Below are 20,817 nucleotides of genomic sequence, written 5' to 3'. Positions count from 1 at the left end.
ATCAATAAACGCTGTTCCCCAGCAATCGTAGACTAATCCAAACAATTAATAGCCAATACGTATAGAAGCTATTTGGATGATTCTTGGGAGTAAAAATCAAAACCCGTTATCAAGGATCAATTTTAAATTAAAACCGATTTTTCGGAATGTATGTACATTTGCTTGATTCGCGATCATTTCAAAAAAGGCCCCAGTTTTCGAAATTCTGCGACCGCTGAATATCGTGCGAATAGCTCACTTAGCTGGACGTAGTTAGTAAAAAAATCGCTTGTCGCTGATAGTCAAACAGATGCCCGGTCCCATATTTGCATAGAGTAGGCCATCTATGTGAGCACGTAGTCTCGGGACTAGATATAAAATCGACCCTGGGTCAGTTTCCCGCGAATTGGTATAAAAGTGGTTGTGGCTGGCGGCTTTGTTTTTGTCTAGTATTATTTCATCAGTATATGAAATAAAGTGTTATCCTTCTACTCTGTAACAGCACGATCTAAACTAGCTACTGATTTGTGGCGGTTCATTTGCTAGTGATTTAAAACTAACATCAACATCATGACCACGTTCAATCTAACCGAAATACAAGAACAGCTAAACAAAGCCAGTGAAAAAACTCCTGAAAGTGGTGTTTCGTTTAATGGAAAATCACTGAAATTAAACAGCGAAGCGGACGGTAAGTCGAACCCTCTTCATACTCAGCTTTAAACAAACCAATTATCGTTCACGTAAAAGTCCGCGTCATCCTCGATGCTCAACGTGCTGCTTCACATAACCAAACTTTTATCAGACGCCGGTTCTCTCAGCGAACTCTACCTACCCTTTTATCTACCCAAAATACCTCAATCACACCAAATTTGACCCATTTTTATTAAATAATCACATCTGCTCACTTTCTGTGTTTTTAAAGCTGAGGAAGTCGTCAAAGCAATTGAACAATGTCAGAAATTGGATTACCTCGACTTGGAAGGAAACACGCTTGGTCCCGATGCGGCCAAGGCAGTGGCAAAGGCTTTGGAAGCGAAGGGTTCTTCGCTCAAACGAGCCCTGTGGAAAGACATGTTCACAGGGCGGATGAAGACTGAGATTCCTCTTGCCCTGGAATATCTAGGTACAGGACTATGTGCAGCCCAAACTCGCCTTGTCGAGCTTGATCTCAGTGACAATGCGTTTGGCCCTGTCGGCGTTAAGGGGTTGGCCACGCTACTCAGCTCTAGCGCATGTTTCACTCTACGTGAACTCAAACTGAACAACAATGGACTTGGAATAACGGGAGGAAAAATGCTAGCCAAAGCTCTTCTAAATTGTCATGAAAATAGTTCTAAGGAAAACGGTAATAATGTTTGGCACTTCGGTGTTTTACATTTATATAAAAGTTGATTTAAAATTTATCTCACTTGCTTACAGTGAATTGTGATTTTTTTTGTTTGCTTAAGTAGGAACAGCACCATTGGCCTTGCGAGTCTTCATTGCTGGACGAAACAGACTAGAAAATGATGGAGCTGCAGCACTGGCTGAGGTGTTCACAAAGCTGACTACCCTGGAAGAGATATCGATGCCACAAAATGGGATTTACCACAAAGGGATAGCTGCTCTAGCACAAGCGCTCTCCGTCAATCCAAGATTGAAGATTTTAAACCTCAACGATAACACAGTTGGGCCAGAGGGAGCACGAGCTCTAGCAAAATCCTTACCGAACTTGCCAGACCTGGAAAAACTTAATCTTGGAGATTGTTTGCTCAAAACACGGGGAGCCTCAGTGCTGGCTGAAGCACTAGCCAACGAAGGCGCACACCGCAATCTGATGGAATTGAATTTGAGCTTTAACGAAATAGGCGCGGCTAGTATCGATGCAATAGTAGCGGCCGTTGCGGATAAGCAGGAATTGACGAGCTTAGTACTTGATGGCAACGTTTTTGGTAGCAAAGGAAGAGAAAACTTAGAAGGAGCACTTATTGCTTCGCAAAAACTATCGGTTCTTGGGAGTCTTGAGGAGAATGAATCTGAAAGCGAAGGCGATAGCGAAAGTGGAGAGGAAACTGAAAGTGAGGACAGCGACGATGAAAACAAGACTTCTGAAGTAGAAAAGGAAGACGATCAAGAGATATCAAAGATCGAAAAGGATAAACAGAACGTGACGGTTCAGGACTTTTTGAAAAATCCAACTGCTGAAAACCTTCTCCGACTTCAAGGCGACAAAATACAGTTGTTCTTGGAACACGCTAAGGTATGTGCATGCATCACATCCATATCACTATTTTTTCCATTTCTGTTCAGTTCTTCGCGATTTTTTTTTAAAACTTTAAAATCATTCTGTAAATTTTCAGAGTCAGTCTGTAAACGGACACGAATCTCAAAAAGAAACATATGCTGAAGTGCTTATTAGATCTATAATGAAGGTTTCTTCGTTGTGTGCTAGCGGCTATATGGATGCCAGAATAGAGGCAGAACGAGTGACAGACGGGCTTTACATGGAATTGTTTGCATATGCGACAAAAACTGACCAAGTTTCCCAACTAAACAATGTTTTTCTGATTAATTTGGGCTTGATTAAGGTATTTCATATAATATGTGATATAGCAGATATTTTTTGATGTAGAAGAGAAGAAAAATACTTGGTAAATGGATCCAAAATTTAATACAATAATTTAATTAAATTTCAGAGTGAGGATAAAACTGCTGGTAGAATTGATTGGAATCTCGAGGGATGCTTTAAAGCATTGGAGAAAATAAGCACCAAGGATTATTTTCTAACAGAGACTAGGAATGCCCTAAAAGTATTCATTGAACTACCAATAAAAACTGGAAAAGTCAGGGTAGACCCATTTCAGAACGTTAAGGCTTCTCTCAAGAAGGTTCTCGACCAAATATGATTGAATTAAATTAGTCTGATGGCGGAATGATTCATATATTTCCTGTACAAAACATTAAATATTTATTAATAATTCGTAAGAATTTATTTTTATACATTAGGCATTGTGGTTTTATGGTAATAGGCACGCGGTTGATTATCAGTGAACCAGTGGTGAGAGATGGTAGCGATAATACGCCGCGAAATCAATAATTAATTTATATAGCAATGTGCCCTAATGTACTGAATTTTGGCAGCAGATTTTTATGCTGAATGCGACGTCAAAAATACGTATGTTTTAATTTAACAATTTTAATTGTCATTCAATTTAAATTTAAAATACAAGCTTTCAGCCTCATTGCATGACTGTAACACTATTTTTTTAAACGGATATTAACGATTTTACAGATTAAAACATGTAAGAAACAAAGAAATTTTTCAATTGCTCAATTCGTCGTGATATCGGCATTTGTAACATGATACTACAACTTATTTGGGTAAAAAAAAGTGTTTTGGCTTATTGTTGAACTACGACATTTCCTACTATGTTAATTTATTCCGACTACAAGCTTTAAAATTCAAAAAGAATTATACTGCACAATATTCTTTTTTCTCAGAAAGTCCAAAAATGAACATGGATGAGGATTAATTAATTACATTTTGGTCATTTATCACTACTGAAATATATTTATATTATCTATATCTGAACACAGTGAAATCACATCACATTTTCTCATCGTACTCTATTGTATAAAAATAGTATGTGTAAATTTCTTTTCCTTAAAACTGAACATCTAATTGAGCTTGGATAGAATTAATATCAAAGGTAAACATGTATAAGATCATCGGCTAACTGCCTGCATAACGGACATCGTAATGGGTGGGATAATAGTTGGGTGCAATTGGTGCAAAGGCACAAATGTCGGCAAGGTAAAAGACACACAGATCTTGCTTTTCCAAAGCATACTATACATAGTTCAGTCTCTTGTAATTTATAGTTATCTTGTCCTTGGCGCCTCCTAGCGATTGTCATTCCTCTTTTGACTCTTCTCCATGTTGTTCCTGCCCATGTTAGGAAGCGTCTGTACATTCTAGTCTTAAACATGAAGTACCAGTAAACGAGCAACCTAATCCCATTCACCGCTATTATCATTAAACCACATCCCACAACAAGGCCGGTCAGTACTTCGAGTGTTTCAATGTCTCCTGCGTGTTCCGTCAATCTGTGCCCATAAATTATTCACCATTAAAAATTTTTAGATCAGCTCATTCTCCAAGTTAAAAACCATCCGAAGATCAACCTACCTTTCTCCGACGTGCAATGTGAAGGAACGAAGCACTTTGAATGCATGCAACACCGAGTCAGCAAGATAGAATAAAAATAGGGGTGGTAAGGAGAGCAAAAACAGGCAACTAGATCCTAGGAGGAGGAGTAGCTCACGTATCGAAGTCAGGACTGCTGCTATTAACGAAAATGGGGCCCAGACAACCCTTGCAGCAGCTGCGACGAGGAGAGACAACATGTGCACAGAGTAATCGGACGCAGTACGAATCGTCTCCTGCACGACGCAAAAATAATCGTAAATGTCTTTTAGCCAGAGCGTGGATCCCTCATAGAGTAGCACGCAGACGGCATTGAAGGCTTTGACAGCGTTCACCAGCATATCTACGAACGAAATGCCGGTGTAAACAATGAACTCGCCGGTCCTACTACTCCCAACTAGCCACCAGCGTAGGGCTACACCGATCGTCGAGAGATCCAGCATCCTCACGGTTATTTATTTTCCGATTCCACCCTGAAAGAGGGACGGCTTCCGCCCGTCGCGGGTCTTGCTATACTACGATGTATAGGGTGTACATTTGTTCGAAATTTGTAGGTTAGAAATTTGAAATCAACGGCCCGCCGCCCCGAAACCAAGAATTATACAACGTGACGAACACGATACATGGCAGGAAGTCTACAAGCTCTATAGACTAAAGGTTCGTTGGTAATTAATTGTACGATTTGCAATGATTATCGGGAAGGTTGTTAGTTGGTTACGCCGGCACTATAGATCACTTACTTATCTGCTGTAATATCAGGTGACGCTCTATCATGCGCTCTGTGGACCCTCCGTTACCACTCAATTTTTATACTTCACAATACTTCCACACAGCTGGCGCTCATTAATAGACCTAAAGTTTATGCTCAATGAATCCAATTTCGATCTATCGCAGTCTGGTCGAATTGTTCAAAACATTTGATTCTACTGATTGTAATTTCACATGTCGAAAAACGTACGCAAAGCTTGTCTCACCTGAGTTTAGTTGTCATTTACTTAAGAGTTCAAATTCATTTTGATAACGGAATAACCGCATAGTAATCCTTGGCCCATAGAACGATAATTGTGAGTATAAGTATCCAAAAATTCAATTTACAATTCGGGTTAACAAAGATAACCAACTTGGTTTTATCCTGCAGGAGTCAGCTGTACGGGAACAAAAGACTTTGGGCAGTTAGGAGGGGCAGCGGCGTCAAGGAGCCGCTTTATATTCTTTTGTGAGCTCTTGATTTGGTTACATGAGGTACATTGAGCAGCGAAACAAGATGGGCGATCTTACGATGATAAAATTTGAAATGCCTGAACCATTGGTGGCTGAAGTAAAGAGTGAACTTGACGCAGATTCCTGTAGCAGTCAAGAGTCAAAAGAAAGATTGCGAACTGCACTGGTATACTGTGAGCAGCTTCTTTTTAAAAATAATTATATTACTGCGCATCATTTGGCAGAAATAAAGGATGAGCATATCCAAATCGGAGAGAAAATTTACAGCAAAATTCTAGAGGTTCTGGATGAAAATTCACTCATTGATGAAGACGAGTTAATTAGTGTTGAAGAGTCAGATGAAAAAGGCTTGTTTCACGAGGTCAAAAGTTCCATATCTGGATCCGCATCGGACGATGAGTACGAGCCCGATGAGGAAAACACAAAACCGGATATTGATCACGTGCCACTAGAGTACAAGATAAAGATCGTTAATATGGCAAAATCGCACCCAAAATGGTCGCTGAAGACCCTCCAAAAAAAAGGAGGATCCCGCTTGAAAAGAATGAACCAACTAACAGTGTGGGAGAAACAGATTACCAGTGGTGGTACCACCAAAGATAAATACAAAATAATCGACTCTTGCACTTACAATCGTTTCATGAAAGCTCGACAATCGAACCAACCTGTTACAACAAGAAATTTGCAGCAATGGGGTCTCGCTGCTGCCAGCCAACTTCCGGAATTAAAATTCCAGGCTTCCGAGTCATGGGCGAAACGTTTCAAGCAACGGCACAAAATTCGACAACGAACAATGAAAAAGTATGTACCGAAGAGAGAAACTACTGACATCAAAGAAACTGGAAACGGGCATGGGCTTTGATACTGAATTAAGACAAGGATTTTGTCATTCACACTGACTAAACAGGTATTGAAATCATATTCATTACTACTATTCGTTGTTTGAATCATATTTTGTTTACAGAAATTGGGGAAAAGTTAGTATGCATAATCAGTATTTTGTATTATAGTTGGCTCATTTTCACTAGGTTGTCAGTACCAGTCAACTCTTAATTCAACCCCCGCCAAGCTAGAATCAAAGGTGGTGCTGATTAAATGAAGACACGAATAAGGTGATGCATTTGAATATGGTACAATATGCTGCCAGCCTATGCGGAAAACTGCTTTCAACCATTGTTCGTGTGTGCCAAAGACGACTTGCAAATTTAGGCCCAGGATGCAAAAATCAGCAGACGTGCATGCAAAAAAATATTCAAACGTTATGATATCAGGAGATGCTGTAATACGTGTAATATGCTGCCAAGTTATACAATGACAGAACATCGTTCATAAACATAAACCCAGTTTGCTTCATGATAGACGATTTGAAGAATCCACAGAAAAAAATCCAGAACAGTAATCTGAAGTAAATTGAATTTAATACATATAATTCAACAATATTATATATATATATATATATATATATCTTTAATATGTTTAAAAAAAAAAATGATATACAAATTTCTGTTCCAACGTTTTCGATTTTAATTTTTCCAAAACCGGTTAAGAACCACATTTTCCTGCCTGCACCTGTTACACCCCTAGTCATGGCCTACGCGTATACTCAAGATGGACCTACTCAGCGTTCCATGCAGGTTCATAGAGTTTCCTTGTGATGATGAAATTCACAGAAGCCTAAGGGTACAGGGCTAAAAGTAATTAGAGTAATTTTAATTAAAGTACGTGGTTCCAGAAAACTCATTGCAAAAACTGAGATAATTATAAGAATTCTGAAAATCATTTTTATTTATCAAGTACCTGTGACTTTCAGATTATCAAAGGGGTAATTTTACAATTGCATTAATTAAACTTTCAATAATGTTAACATACATCCTATAACATGTGTAGAAATATGATAAATCATATTCTTTGTGAAATGTAACACAATGTAAGATGGCGGCGGCGTCACCGGTGAACTGCGAATTAGCCGCGACTGTAGCAGTTAAAAGACGTACTGTGGTTGAAAGCAGTACCAAACAGGGAACCAGTCGGCCTATAGCAGATTTCAGGCTCTGTGCAAGGCAATCGAGGAATCAGTTGTAAACGCCAAACGCAATTTGAAATACCTAGAGAAATACAAAGTCATACGTCGTCGGAAAATCTGAAGAAGCTCCGTCGATAAAAAAGTGCTTGTGCAACCTCCCGCGGATTCTGATCCTTAAACCGGAAATACACGTTATATCTTGTTAGTCGTTCGGCGAGTAGTCGAAGCTTGTGCGGCCGAGGAGAACGGAAATGAAAATGGCGGTCTGTTGAGAGAGTAGCGTTACGTACGAGAATCGTTTTGCGGTTTAATAAGTGGGATTTTCTTTGTGATAGTTTGGAAAAGCCAAGATGGGGTGAGTTGGACATTTAATTCTAATCCTAATTTGGCTGGATGTACCGATTAGTTTTCATAATTGCCCTCGTATCGCTCGTAATACGCTCATGTGTTTATTTTGGCTGCCCCGAAACAAAATACATTCGTTAATTCATCGTAAACTTCTGAGAAAATCTAATCATTTTCATTGAGACTGTTGGCGCAGTTATTTCTCGTCTAACACCTCCGTTTTTTTGTACTCATACTTTAATATAATTTACCACAATTCGAACATACCTAATTATATCTGGACCAAACCTAAAACCTAGCAATCTGCGATCTTAAAGGTCAGTTTATGCTCCCCAATTCTTAATGTCAAACAAGGAAACCGAAGAGCAGACAACCTTATACTTTAGCTCAGATCTGATATATCGGATTCGGATTTTAATCCACACGTGCAAATGACTCTTCACTGCTGTTGTGAATCTTCTCAACTATGTATTAGGTAGTCAATATCTGTTATTTCTTAATTATTAATAAGCGGTAGCTTAGTTTGATTCCCTACTATAAATTCTGTGATCTGTTTTACATTGCTAGAAGTTCGGACTTGGAATGCATTGATCCAAAAACTGATTCGATGGATGAGTCTGATATAGCGGTATTAGGCGAAATGAAAAAAAAGAAGAAGAGGAAGCACAAACATCACAAGCACAAGAAGGACAAAACTGTGGAGAAAGAGGAAAGGATTGATCGGCAAGAAAGGTAAGACTATCAAGCATTTCTGTAATTTTAGTTCTGAAGATAAATAATAATGATTGTTATACCTGTAAACAAACCATACCTAAATTTTTAATAGTTTTTAAAAAGGGATTATTTGACACAATTATGATAACGCCAAGATATTGTTATGCCTGCATATGTCATTGTAGAGTATGTTTTTTAGAAAGAAACATAAAAAGCACAAACGTCCAAAAAAGAGCAGGGACAATGAAAATGGTTCTGTTGAAGAAAAGCCACTCCCAGTTGACGTCAAGTCATCCAACATCCATAAAAATACAAATGTTCCTAAAGGGACCAACATGAATGGCAAAGTGCAAGCTTCGCAACTTGAGGTAGTTTCCTCTGAGGAAAGTGAAGATGAAAAACTAATCGACTTGGATTCGGACGAAGTTGACTGTACTATTATCGAAGACGACATTGATCTCGAGGAATTAATGAAACAGAAGGTAAAATTAGTACATTTGTCCTTCTCTCAGTAATCATACTCATAACTCATGTAGGGTTATTATTGAAAAATACGAATCATGAGTGATAAAAAAAAAAGAATGATTATTGTTGTTTTCTTTACAGGAAAGACTTCAGGCATGTTTAGTGCAATATTTATCTGATGATTCTGAAAAAGAGGGTAAAACTCAACTGCAGGAAGGTGTAATGAAAGTGGCTGAAACACCTGATATAATTCTAGTCGAAGATGATAGCGAGGATAGCATATGCCGTAAGAAGCGTCCAAGGAGTAGATCAGAAAGTAGAGAGAGAAAACGAGTGCCCTCTTCAAAACTTGAGAGGCGTGTAGTTGTTGATATGTCCCGAGACAGACGGGGTCGCGAGGAGGCGAAGGACAAAAGACGAGATACTGACCGCAAACGAGATGACAAAGTTAGGGGTAGAGACGAACCAAGGCGGGAAGACAGGACATCGAGAAAGACAATTGAACGGGCTAAAGAGGATGCAAGACGTGAAGAATCACGCAGGAGACTGGATGACGAGAGGCGAAAAGAAATGCTCAAGAAGGAGGAAGAGCGCAAGAGAGATCATGAACGAAGGTAAATTAAGACCTCTGATGTTATTCAACTACCGATGTTTTCGTAATGAATATAGATTGATTTTTATTACAGGGAAGAAGAGCGCAAACGTGATTCTGATAGGCACGCTACAAGGCGAGAACCTTCACCTCGCAATGGATCCAAGGCCAGAGACATAAGGTCAGATTCGAGACACCGTACTATAAAATCAGATAATCACGATACCTCAGGTGGTAGGGACCGGTTCTCTGGTCGAGAGAAGAGGGATAGCCGAGAACGTCAGTTGAATCGTGACCATCAATTGAATCGGGAGAGACAAGGAAGTCGGGAAAGAAGAGACAGCAGAAATCACGATAGAATACGTGAAAGGTCAAAGAGTAACAGAAGGTCTAGAAGTCCCATGAGAAACAGGAATGACAGAAATGACAGAAATGAGAGAGCCGAGAGGAATGAGAGAAACGACAGAAATGACAGGAATGACAGGAATGATAGAACTGACAGAAACGACAGAGATCGTCTGGACCGTCATCGAAGGTCTAGATCTATCTCTAGAAGCCGTAGGGATAGAGATAGGCATGGACGCGATGGTGAGCGGGAGAGGGACAAGAATGGCAAACGAGACAAAAATGATAAGTACAAGGATTCCTTGTCAGAGGGTTTGAAGGTAGAACATTCGGAGAGTTCCAGCGAAGAGGACATCAAAGACATTGATATCGAAGAAGAGGAAGATGAGGAAGCAATTATCGAGCGGCGAAGGAAGCAGAGAGAAGAACTCCTGAAAGTAAGTATCCAGGTTCCACAATTTATCGATTTTTACGAGAAGAATTTATGTAGAATTTGGTCGTGCCAAAGCAATCGAGTAGGCATGCATCCACATTGTGTTACCCAGATTCTTATATTGTGTATTACAGAGGTTAGGAGGGCCAAGCGAAGATTCAAATCTCTCAATGGAGTTGAACACAGTAGTTAGTTCACCACCGTCAGACAATGTGTCAGTTGAGTCCCACAAATCAGTAGATATTATTTCAAACAATAATGAATCAAACTCAGAGAGCCACACTCCACCATTACCAGAAAAACCAAAATCACCTCAACAATCTATGAAAAAGCGAAAATCCAGATTTAACACTGTCGGTGGTGAAAATAAGGAGGAACAGGAGGAGATCAAACCTACAGAGAAGTCAAAATCTGATGAGAAACAAAATCCTAAAAAAAGTAACGAGTGGGACATGTTTGCGGAAGCCGACAATATTGGTGATTTTAACGTAAGCCTGACACTTTTTTGCATCCCATATATTTCATCTATCCTACTAATTGTTCTAGAACGTTTCGCATCACAATTTTTTTACTTTGTTATTTCAGAGTCCTACAGTAGAAGGCAAGAGGCCTGGTGGCCCAGATAATCCAAGTTTAACAGACAATTGGGACGATGCCGAAGGATATTACAGGTTTGTTCAATTTATTTTGCGTATTCGTAGTTTTTGTTATTCATCTTGATTATTTTTGTGCTAAAAATTGTAATATTTTTCAGAGTACGAGTTGGAGAAACACTGGATTCTCGCTATATAGTGTACGGTTATACCGGTCAAGGTGTGTTCAGTAACGTTGTCAGAGCGAGGGATTCTGCTAGAGGGAATCTGGATGTGGCTGTAAAAATAATCAGAAATAACGAAATAATGTGCGTTTTGAAGACACAATAAATACTATTTCGCATACCTTACATTATATCGTAACCAATGATACTTGTTATTGCAGGCATAAGACGGGTCTCAAGGAGTTGGAGATTCTCCGGAAGCTAAACGATGCAGATCCCGAGGATCGATTCCACTGCCTGCGTCTTTTCAGACATTTTTTCCACAAAAATCATTTGTGTATGGTATTTGAACCTCTGGCTATGAATTTGAGAGAGGTGAGCTATTTTCACGACATAAACTGAGATTCGCACATTTTTCAAATGTTCTCTGGTACAGTTTAATACATTGAAATAAATCTGGTTTTCAGGTATTGAAAAAATATGGAAAAGACGTTGGTCTTCATGTAAAAGCGGTGAGATCGTACACCCAACAGTTATTTTTAGCATTGAAACTCTTGAAGCGTGCTAATATATTACATGCTGATATCAAACCAGATAATATTCTAGTCAGTGAAAGTAAATTGGTGCTAAAACTTTGCGATTTTGGTTCAGCTTCGCACGCCCATGAAAATGAAATAACGCCTTACTTGGTGTCAAGGTTTTATCGTGCACCGGAAATAAGTAAGTATCTTTTATTATCGAACTAAGAACAATTGTAATCCACTTATAGTATATGCACAAATACTTGAGAAATGTACATCTTTGAATTGCAAAGCAGATGCCCTATTGAAATTGTATTGCAAAGTTACCGTCGTGGCTTATTGACAAGGTAAAATCTCGAGTAGTGACAAAAGTTTATAGTAAATTGCAACATGCTGTTGTCATAAGATTTTCATGAAATATTTTCGATTCCTTATTCAATTTGTTTGCTTCAAAGATAGATAGGGATACCTCGTTTCCCCCTTAAGACAAATTGATTGATGTAAATATTTTCTAGTTCTTGGTATACCGTATGATTTCGGGATTGATATGTGGTCCGTTGGTTGCACCATTTACGAACTCTATACCGGAAAAATAATGTTCTCGGGAAAAACGAATAATCAGATGTTGAAGTTTTTTATGGATCTGAAGGGAAAAATGCCCAACAAACTTATAAGAAAAGGTACCTTCAAGGATCAGCACTTCGACGCGAACTGCAACTTCCTTTATCACGAAGTGGACAAGGTTACGGAAAGGGTAATTATCCCCAATATTAATTATTTATTTGACAATCTAAATTGTCCATTCCTACGTGTTATTTATTTAATCATGAGCAATAATATTCAAAACCTTTTGCCCATGGTCTCACAGATTTGTTTCTTTCGTTTTTTTTTTTTTTTCAAACTTTTTTTCGTTTGTACATGTAACATTGCTATGAGCAGGGAAGGTGGTGCCGCTCCTCCTGATTAAACTGAACTGCAACTACTGATGCAACAAAAATAATAGCAGCAAGCGACTTCCAACAAGCTACTTGATGTTAACTGATAATGATAATACACATGTATATAATCAGAATAGATTTATCTGAGTATCGATCATCATTTCTTTTATGGAAACTGATTCGGTTCTATTTCAGGAAAAAGTTGTAATAATGTCGACACTTTCCGCCAGCCGTGATCTTGGCACCGAATTGGGAGGTAATTCCCTGCCACCTGAACAAAGTCGTAAAGTCGGCCAACTAAGGGACCTGTTGGAGCGTACCCTGATGCTGGATGCCGGAAAACGCATAACCGTGAACCATGCTTTGGCTCATCCTTTTATACAAGAGAAAATCTAGGTAACCCCACGTGTGGGGACCTTCCTCGACGGAGATTTAATTAAAACGTTGATTGAAAATCTTTATTATTCACTGCTACAACTGATAATCAGTACTAGGAGAAAAATCGTTGAATATCGATTACTCTACTTTATAGTAATGGCACTCGTTTTTAAAAATGTGGTAAATAATTATGTATTCCAATGTAAAATCATTCACATTTTTTTTTTTTCTTTGTGGAAATAGGTGGAACCGGACGTTGCTATTTTTAAACGGTTTTCGTAAAATTGTTCGCGGTGTTTTCACAATTTCAAAATAATGTACAATTATTATTTACCGTAAGTTACATGACGAGGGAGGTGATTAGGGATTCTATTCCCGTTAACATTTAACGATTACTATAATAAAGTAATTAACACTTGCATCCGTATAGCCAATTATTTTCACTTGGCCGTTTTTTCAATGACTAATAAGTCAACAGATTCACACGTTTGTACAAGATGTGGTTCACATATACATTTCTACGTTCAACTATCAAGTTCGAATATTGTTCTTTTCTGTTTAACATCAATTGCCGGCGAATCATTTTTTCCATTGGATACAAACACAATTATACCGTCATTGTCTAAACCCATTGATTGAGGTATAGAAATATTTTCGTATTCTGAAAGGACAAAGTACATGAATACCGGAACACTTTAGAAGTCCTATTCTCTAGATTAGACTGCAATTGTAAATGTACCATACTCTGGAATGAATATTTTCTTGAAGTTTGAGGGAACTTATAAAAGATGCGAAAAACGTCTACCTTATTAAACAGAGGGAAGGTAGTATAGTCCAGGCTTCCGCATGTAGACTCTAATGATAGTGCGCAGAGTATTGGGAAAGAAATTACATTTTTTTATATAAAATTGATCGAAATTTTGATCCATTTCCATGAAATGTTGAACATGGTACATAGTGTAATTTTTACATAGAAAATTGTTTTTTCAGATCGTAAAGTCTCGTGTAAGTTCCACCTAATAGTGTCTATATAAATCATGTACAATATACCTATAACTGAATAATATTTTCGTGCCGTTTACATACTTTATTTATTTAAAAGAATGTAGTGGAAAGAATGACGGACAAAGAAGTTAGAAAAATTCTCTGTCATACAATACAGAGGTTCTGCAATACGAGCCGCACATTTTTCAACGTTTACTTCATTTGAATTAATTTCATGATTTTTTTTTTTATACTTATTTTTTTAAACCATTGACTACAATATGTTTCTATTTCGAGCATTAGCGGTGAATTTTGGTGTACTAACAATACATTGTATAGTAAGTAGTACTGTAGTTGAAATAAAAAAGAAGAAAATAATTATATAATACATACATAAATACATACATATTTGAAACAGCAAAATATAATTAAGATCGTATTGACCTGCATTTTAATTTCAATAGAATGAAATTCTTCACTACTACCTTACTTTGTTAACTAAAGGATCTAAGAATTTTACTTTGTTCTATACTACTTAATTAATCGTTTACATATCTTTTCTTCAAAGAGAGAGGTTTGAAATTCATTTCGGAGCTTTTTAATAATAAGCTGTTATATCTGGTTTATACCTCTCAGTTAAAACGTTATCTGAAAAGTATTGATGATGGTTGATCAAATTGGATTATTGAATTTATTTATAATTGTACTAATTGTATGATCATAGATCTTATCAAATTGAGAAGAGCAAAACAGAAAGTAAATCAACATAATTGTATTTACTCTCAGTGCTGCTGTTACTTGCACGGAAGAGAAAAAAAGCATATATAAAAAAAAAAAAAAAAAAAATCGATCTCGGAAAGCACTTTAAACGTTGCAAAATTGTACGAAGCTGCTTATGTTTCAGATGAGTCTTCGATTCAAAATCAGCATTAAGTGTGGACGGACCTTTCAAGGGCCTTTAACGCTGTTCCCGTTGCAAGGTATTCATGGGGACTGCCTTATGGGATATTTATTATATCCATTTTCATATTTGCTGTCTACCTCAACAAAAAAAAATTATATAGATACGTACTACAACTAAAAAAACACCTCATTTCCAATAATGAATCATTTTGGATGCACGAAATTTTCCATTGCATCTATTATTTCGTTCAGGAAAAAACAGTAGTAATTACAATTTTTTACAAAAATGTTTTTAATTTTACAAGGAATGTTAATGGAGCTATCTCAATTTTTGAAATAGACTTGTATCCTGCATTCTAATCGCAAGAGTCTTATCTTCACATAAGACATGTAAATATTACTACTCAAACATACGAGTGTCGCTGGAAGATGTTTGAGAAACTCGTTGAATTACGGAATTATTTTCTCACATTCTCTTGTAAATTTATTGCATTTATTTTGCGACGTTAAGTAGTCAAAAAAAAAAAAAAAAACATCGATTTATCGAGAACCTGAATTGAGCTAGTAAAACAAACACCAACATGTATAACAGATCCCATGCCAATAAACTAAAATTAATAATTACTTGTGATAATCCGGCTCCTTCATAAATTTGATAAATTAAATGGCCACATGATTCTTTCAGTTGAAAAGAAATTATTTTTCAACATTCGCTTTCACGACTTTGAACAAATAATTTGTACACACGTAATACCACTAATATTTGCGTACATAAATTTGGATGGATTTGGTACAGAAGTAAAGATACCATGTCTTCCCAACTTGAACTTTTTTCTAATTTGCTATTTGGTAATGTTTCACTTATAGCCCTCCCTGAGCGGAGGGGAGGCAATGGAAGATGATGGAATCTGGTCAAATCTCCTGGCTGTCTTATCCCGGTTTGATGACAGCTTCGACGGCAGATAATGCATATCTACCAAGTTGAGATCGTCAGATGTATAACTTGAATGACTTTGATACAGGTTTTTCTGAGTCAGTGTAAGTCATTAGGAAACACGTGAGTATCCATCTGCATACAGGTGAGGTGTTAGCCGAAACAAAATGATCGTAAGACAGTATTCTTTCATTTACTTGAAGTTATGCCAAGTCGCGCATTTTTCGTGCCTTGTGAAAATTTCTAAATTATTACTCGAGCCTATTTAAAATACATCAATTCACTGACTGATTACATTTTTGATTTTCAGATGAAGGAGAGAACTACATTTTTCGTAATGAATGATGGAAGTTAGTTTCAAACGAATGAAACTAAAATTTCTAATTACCAACTAAGTCTGTCTTGACGAATAATGGTTGAACGCATCATAGGAAACTCCAAAAGCCAACTATTATGCACTCGTATGCATTATAGAATACACCAATCGACACTGTGTGTGCATTTTAGTACAATATAAGATCGGCAGATTTGCCTCACCTCAGTCATGACAGAGGTAAACTTGGTAGTCGCAGAGCAAAGAATGAATCTTTGTTATCGTAAGATTTATCATAATGTAAATACATTTAATAATGTAACATGTGGATTCAGATGATTATAATAATTTTTATCTAAATTTCGTACTATACTTTTTTCCCGACAATTAACCATTCGATTAGCTAAAGGCTTGATAACTACTGTAGATAGTAATTGCAAAACACTTTGGAGTGGGGGAAGTATTTGATTGATTGGTCAATGAAAAATGAAAGATTGTAATGATTGCTTCATACCAATAATCCATTTTTATTTCGAAGTACCAGTTACATTTTACTTATATGAGGTATAATGATAGTTATTGGAAGAATAATTTAAAATACATATATCTCTGGTAAAGTATGTGGTATCTTTGTTTCCTAATCTTAAACAGGGTATTGCCCTTCGTACTACCGCACTCGCACATTTTAATTGCCTAGTTTCAACTAGGAAAACATTCTCAGGTAGCAAGTAATTCACTTCTTTTTCTACTTATACAGGATTATGCAATCTATCTGAATCGGACATTACATCGTTTCTCCTAAGTCAAAGTTACAAAAATTAGGATACCAAACTGGGACTAACTACATTTCAGTAGTAGTGAACTATCGGTACTTGTGTGGTACCTAAATGCAATAAAAAAGTGACGCAAATTGCATCTCAGAATTGGAATATCAATTGGAATTTATTTGTTGTAATGTGGCTATTTTTGTGGTAACAAATATCATAGAACCAGTTTTGATTTGGTATCGAAATGTTACACCACTTTGTGACGAAAATAAATTACAGATCTATGAGAAAGACACGAATATTATCTAACTGAGCGATCGCTCAGTTTGTCGTTAATCTCGTTCCGGATAATACTGTACTAATACTTTAGTTACTTCATCGGCTAATTCTTGCGTCGATGCGCACAATACTCGTCTGCTCAGCACGTCGAATGGCCCTCCTAAATATCATCAAACAATATTAAAACCACAAACAATATGTGAACAATAGTTGTTTAAATCAGGATTAAATGATGCAAAATTGAGAAATTTGCGCCACTCTTACCACTCGGATCGATGCAAACACCTCCAGCCTCTCGGACAATAATATCACCAGCTGCGATATCCCAAGCATGAATTCCGTATTCAAAATTACAATCAGCACCACCGAGGGCTACCATGCACATGTTTAGCGCAGCAGAGCCCAAAGCTCGTGTTCTATAAAAATTCCATTCAAGTGTTCAGTAAACATAAATATATTCATCATTTGAGTCAAGTTTGCTGGTGCTTTGCAGTACATACCCATGAATGAGAGGTGCTAGAATAGCTAAATTTTCCATGACAATTTTCATTTTGGCTGGATCACGACTAGTACCCATTTCAAACATAAGAATGGCTTTTTTCATTTCTGAAACGTGTTTTGTGAAAAAAATTTAGTTGTTGATTCAAGCTGGGAAAGATAATTGTACAGTCAGCGATATTTTTTGGTAAGGCTTACCTTTCACATCGGACACATGAATTGGTTTGCCATTTAGAAATGCTCCTTTTCCTTTCCGTGCGGTAAAAAGTTGCTCCATGACTGGATTGTATACCATTCCAATTTGGGGAATCTTCTTGTCTACTAGTGCAATTGAGATACATGTGTGAGGAAATCCATGAACGAAGTTCATTGTTCCATCGACTGGATCTATGATCCATGTTGGAGAATCTGTCAGTTCTACTTTTACTCCAGATGCTGTTGTTTCTTCGCCAATGAATCTATGAGTATACTAAAGGTCTAAATACCACCTTGCAGCAATTCTTGATTATAAATTACAATATATATTGCAATTACCTGTGGTCGGGAAATTTGGAAGAAATACCATCCATCAACAACTTCTCAACTTGTTTGTCTGTTTCAGTTACTAAATCAACATCGCAAGACTTGACTTCAACATTTTTTGGTCGAGAGATGGTCTCTTTTACAAGCTGTAGAGGTAATGTTTGAACAAAAATGAAATTGTCAATGATATAATAATCCAAGATTGCAAATGTATTGCAACATTTCACAATTTCTTTTATATTTAATTAGACAGTACTATATGGGTAGGATCTTAGTGTCTTAGTCTATATTTCATATCAGTCATTCCATCACTTGTCCAGTCTAATCGATGTTTATACGTAAGTATTTCCTAAAGCTTATAATTAGATTACGTATTATGAACATTTGTTACTTACAGCACCTCCTTCTTTAACTAATTTAAGAACTAGATCGTAAATTTGGTCGTAATCAGCCATTGTTATATTCAGTACTTTTCTTCTTTTTTTGTCAGACCCTGCGAAAATTTGAGAAGCTGTAAAAAATTATGCCTGGTAATAGTCGTGAAATTTTCGTGTATATACGTACTGTACGTGTCCTACGCACGTACTGTCAATGGAAACTACCGGCTCTACTGTCCGCTCAAACTACGTGAATGGAAATAAATCCGATCTGCGCTGTGCAGTATGCAGTCAGTCTTATGAGTCTTATACAGCGCGTAGTAAGCTAGCGCCCTCTAAATTATTCTGACGGTTTGTACGATATACGAACCAATGAGCCATGCGTTATGGACGTTGACTGAAGATGTATAGACTTGAAAATTTTCAGTTTCAGAATCGATATCCTTGACCCTTTACAGACTAATTAGACCCGCAGAAACGGAGAAAAGACACGAAGAACGTGAGGATCAAAAGCAGAGAAATTAGGAAAGAAATCTTTCTTTTTTCGGCAGTAGCTCTTGACACGTTGCTCGTAGCGTTTTCGGACTGCACCCAATCGATTCCCCTCGCAAAATTACGTCGATATGGTGCATCAAAGAATTTATTCCAGCACTTTTCAAAATCGCGAAAATTTTCGCCAAAAATGCAAAGGGGTTAGCCTTGCTTATTTTTTAGCCGAAAAATTTTTGGTCCCAGATTCGATTTCAATGACCCTTTCCTGACCATTTGGACCCCCAGGAGCTCAGAAAACGCAGCGAAAACAGCGTGGGATCAACAGGAGAGAAGTTACGAAGGAAAATGCACCTGCTGAAAAATGTCGAAAACACAGGTTCTCGTTTTTCGGCTGTAACTTTTGATGCGTTGATCGCAGCGTATTGGGACTGCGCCCAATCGATTTCTCTCGCAAAATTACGTCGGAATGGTGCATGAAAGAATTTATTCCAGCACTTTTCAAAATTGCGAAAATTTTCGACAAAAATGCAAAGGGGGTAGCCTTGCTTTTTTTTTAGCCGAAAAATTTTTGGTCCCAGATTCGATTTCAATGACCCTTTCCTGACCATTTGGACCCCCAGAAACTCAGAAAACGCAGCGAAAACAGCGTGGGATCAACAGGAGAGAAGTTACGAAGGAAAATGCACCTGCTCAAAAATGTCGAAAACACAGGTTCTCGTTTTTCAGCTGTAACTTTTGATGCGTTGATCGCAGCGTATTGGGACTGCGCCCAATCGATTTCTCTCGCAAAATTACGTCGGAATGGTGCATGAAAGAATTTATTCCAGCACTTTTCAAAATCGCGAAAATTTTCGCCAAAAATGCAAAGGGGTTAGCCTTGCTTTTTTTTTAGCCGAAAAATTTTTGGTCCCAGATTCGATTTCAATGACACTTTCCTGACCATTTGGACCCCCAGAAACTCAGAAAACGCAGCGAAAACAGCGTGGGATCAACAGGAGAGAAGTTACGAAGGAAAAAGCACCTGCTGATAAATGTCCAAAAATACGTGTATCGTTATGGGCCGTAACTCTTGATCCGTTGCTCGCAACGTATTAGCACTAATTGTAAGATAGCACCACCTTCCTATTCATTCCTTGAATTTATCGAAACTCAAGGGTTTACTCTATTTAGCCTATCGAACAAACTGGTGAGATTTCATCTGTAACTTATCGAGATTACAAGTATGTGACATGCGATGCTGGGTGAACTGTGGTACTGGCATTTCCCATGAGCAATTAAGTATGAATTTTCAGTCGAGGATTGTTAGTGTCACCTTAGATGTGTTGAAATCAATCATATCAGGTGTTGTGACGCATTTATAATTCACCGCAATTCGGAAATGAAAAGACCGGACACGTATGTTAGTCACGTCAAAATACCCCATGTAGTCATCTTTCACTCGTGACATAAGTACGCGAAATAAATACCAGGTTAATTTTCATTACCGTTTCATCATTCTATTCCAATAAACAATTTTTATCAGAAGTGGGGAAAAAACAACCGCCTGACGCATCGCATTTCTGCAACCTGCGATACACGAATCATTCGGATCCTGCATACACCGACCTGATGATGGCGGACCCTGTTTCACTTGTTGTTCACAATTGCGAAGACCGTGCTACTCGGAACGTTGAGTGAAGAATATATCTTCAGGCAACGCTTGGAAGGTGAATGCAGCCAGCGTCATGTCGAAATCGGTAACTCTGATTTTCTGCGATAAGTTCTCAACTCTACCGTTGGAACATCTTAGGGAACGCAAGCGCACGACGATTTTCGGATGTCACACTAAAGCCCATTAGGGCAGCTGTTTTT

General features: G+C 37.7%; 5 protein-coding genes across 15 annotated transcripts; 3 read left to right on the top strand and 2 right to left on the bottom strand.

Annotated features, from left to right (window-relative positions):
• The first annotated feature begins 371 nt into the window (after positions 1–371).
• LOC107216953 (ran GTPase-activating protein 1) lies at positions 372–2,943 on the top strand. 4 transcript variants are annotated; one of them, XR_006903018.1, is made up of 5 exons: positions 372–667; positions 902–1,324; positions 1,428–2,218; positions 2,411–2,546; positions 2,655–2,795. XR_006903018.1 is itself a non-coding variant. In XM_015654291.2 (5 exons), exons 1-5 carry the CDS (start codon positions 550–552, stop codon positions 2,862–2,864), a joined length of 1,767 nt encoding a protein of 588 aa, XP_015509777.1. In that variant the 5' UTR covers positions 372–549; the 3' UTR covers positions 2,865–2,943. The 4 variants fall into 4 exon arrangements, 3 of the variants coding, with proteins under 3 accessions (XP_015509777.1, XP_015509776.1, XP_046588514.1); XM_015654291.2 differs by having other exon boundaries at positions 1,431–2,218; positions 2,319–2,546; positions 2,655–2,943; XM_015654290.2 differs by having other exon boundaries at positions 2,319–2,546; positions 2,655–2,943.
• Positions 2,903–4,909, bottom strand: LOC107216960. The gene is made up of 2 exons (XM_015654298.2): positions 4,148–4,909; positions 2,903–4,065 (listed from the first exon to the last, which is right to left on the bottom strand). The coding sequence occupies exons 1-2, from the start codon at positions 4,606–4,608 to the stop codon at positions 3,663–3,665; spliced, it is 864 nt and encodes a 287-aa protein (XP_015509784.1). The 5' UTR covers positions 4,609–4,909; the 3' UTR covers positions 2,903–3,662.
• A 121-nt stretch (positions 4,910–5,030) lies between these two features.
• Positions 5,031–6,844, top strand: LOC124293103. Of its 2 annotated transcripts, none has more exons than XM_046732563.1 (3): positions 5,031–5,229; positions 5,304–6,293; positions 6,397–6,844. In XM_046732563.1, exon 2 carries the CDS (start codon positions 5,403–5,405, stop codon positions 6,246–6,248), a length of 846 nt encoding a protein of 281 aa, XP_046588519.1. In that variant the 5' UTR covers positions 5,031–5,229; positions 5,304–5,402; the 3' UTR covers positions 6,249–6,293; positions 6,397–6,844. The 2 variants fall into 2 exon arrangements, with proteins under 2 accessions (XP_046588519.1, XP_046588518.1); XM_046732562.1 differs by having other exon boundaries at positions 5,034–5,229; positions 6,415–6,839.
• Positions 6,845–7,623: 779 nt separating this feature from the next.
• Positions 7,624–16,834, top strand: LOC107216962 (serine/threonine-protein kinase PRP4 homolog). 7 transcript variants are annotated; one of them, XM_046732554.1, is made up of 16 exons: positions 7,642–7,764; positions 8,109–8,229; positions 8,322–8,486; positions 8,668–8,950; positions 9,075–9,547; positions 9,620–10,307; positions 10,438–10,791; positions 10,889–10,974; positions 11,058–11,204; positions 11,282–11,435; positions 11,528–11,780; positions 12,097–12,335; positions 12,715–12,915; positions 14,786–14,861; positions 15,652–15,822; positions 16,029–16,834. In XM_046732554.1, the coding sequence occupies exons 2-13, from the start codon at positions 8,186–8,188 to the stop codon at positions 12,913–12,915; spliced, it is 3,087 nt and encodes a 1,028-aa protein (XP_046588510.1). In that variant the 5' UTR covers positions 7,642–7,764; positions 8,109–8,185; the 3' UTR covers positions 14,786–14,861; positions 15,652–15,822; positions 16,029–16,834. The 7 variants fall into 7 exon arrangements, with proteins under 7 accessions (XP_046588512.1, XP_046588513.1, XP_046588510.1 ...); XM_046732553.1 differs by having other exon boundaries at positions 15,652–15,841; XM_046732549.1 differs by having other exon boundaries at positions 15,652–16,834.
• Positions 16,535–18,818, bottom strand: LOC107216952 (inositol monophosphatase 1). Its single transcript, XM_015654289.2, has 7 exons — positions 18,662–18,818; positions 18,493–18,590; positions 18,110–18,243; positions 17,774–18,033; positions 17,578–17,683; positions 17,342–17,493; positions 16,535–17,237 (listed from the first exon to the last, which is right to left on the bottom strand). The coding sequence occupies exons 2-7, from the start codon at positions 18,550–18,552 to the stop codon at positions 17,131–17,133; spliced, it is 819 nt and encodes a 272-aa protein (XP_015509775.1). The 5' UTR covers positions 18,553–18,590; positions 18,662–18,818; the 3' UTR covers positions 16,535–17,130.
• Positions 18,819–20,817: the final 1,999 nt, after the last annotated feature.

The sequence above is a fragment of the Neodiprion lecontei genome, chromosome 2 (assembly GCF_021901455.1).
Source record: "Neodiprion lecontei isolate iyNeoLeco1 chromosome 2, iyNeoLeco1.1, whole genome shotgun sequence".
Lineage (NCBI taxonomy): Eukaryota > Metazoa > Arthropoda > Insecta > Hymenoptera > Diprionidae > Neodiprion > Neodiprion lecontei.
This window is presented reverse-complemented; position numbering and strand designations above follow the sequence as displayed.

Coding starts and splice junctions, on each gene's coding strand:
- LOC124293103 (XM_046732563.1), top strand. CDS start 5,403: ATGAGGTACATTGAGCAGCGAAACAAGATGGGCGATCTTACGATGATA.
- LOC107216953 (XM_015654290.2), top strand. CDS start 550: ATGACCACGTTCAATCTAACCGAAATACAAGAACAGCTAAACAAAGCC. Junction 668..901: donor ATTAAACAGCGAAGCGGACG/GTAAGTCGAACC, acceptor GTGTTTTTAAAG/CTGAGGAAGTCGTCAAAGCA. Junction 1,325..1,427: donor AAATAGTTCTAAGGAAAACG/GTAATAATGTTT, acceptor TGTTTGCTTAAG/TAGGAACAGCACCATTGGCC.
- LOC107216962 (XM_046732554.1), top strand. CDS start 8,186: ATGACTCTTCACTGCTGTTGTGAATCTTCTCAACTATGTATTAG. Junction 10,308..10,437: donor AGAGAGAAGAACTCCTGAAA/GTAAGTATCCAG, acceptor TGTGTATTACAG/AGGTTAGGAGGGCCAAGCGA. Junction 11,436..11,527: donor TGGCTATGAATTTGAGAGAG/GTGAGCTATTTT, acceptor TCTGGTTTTCAG/GTATTGAAAAAATATGGAAA.
- LOC107216960 (XM_015654298.2), bottom strand. CDS start 4,608: ATGCTGGATCTCTCGACGATCGGTGTAGCCCTACGCTGGTGGCTAGTT. Junction 4,066..4,147: donor ACATTGCACGTCGGAGAAAG/GTAGGTTGATCT, acceptor TTATGGGCACAG/ATTGACGGAACACGCAGGAG.
- LOC107216952 (XM_015654289.2), bottom strand. CDS start 18,552: ATGGCTGATTACGACCAAATTTACGATCTAGTTCTTAAATTAGTTAAA. Junction 18,244..18,492: donor TAGTTAAAGAAGGAGGTGCT/GTAAGTAACAAA, acceptor TTACCTCTACAG/CTTGTAAAAGAGACCATCTC. Junction 18,034..18,109: donor TCCAAATTTCCCGACCACAG/GTAATTGCAATA, acceptor GTATACTCATAG/ATTCATTGGCGAAGAAACAA.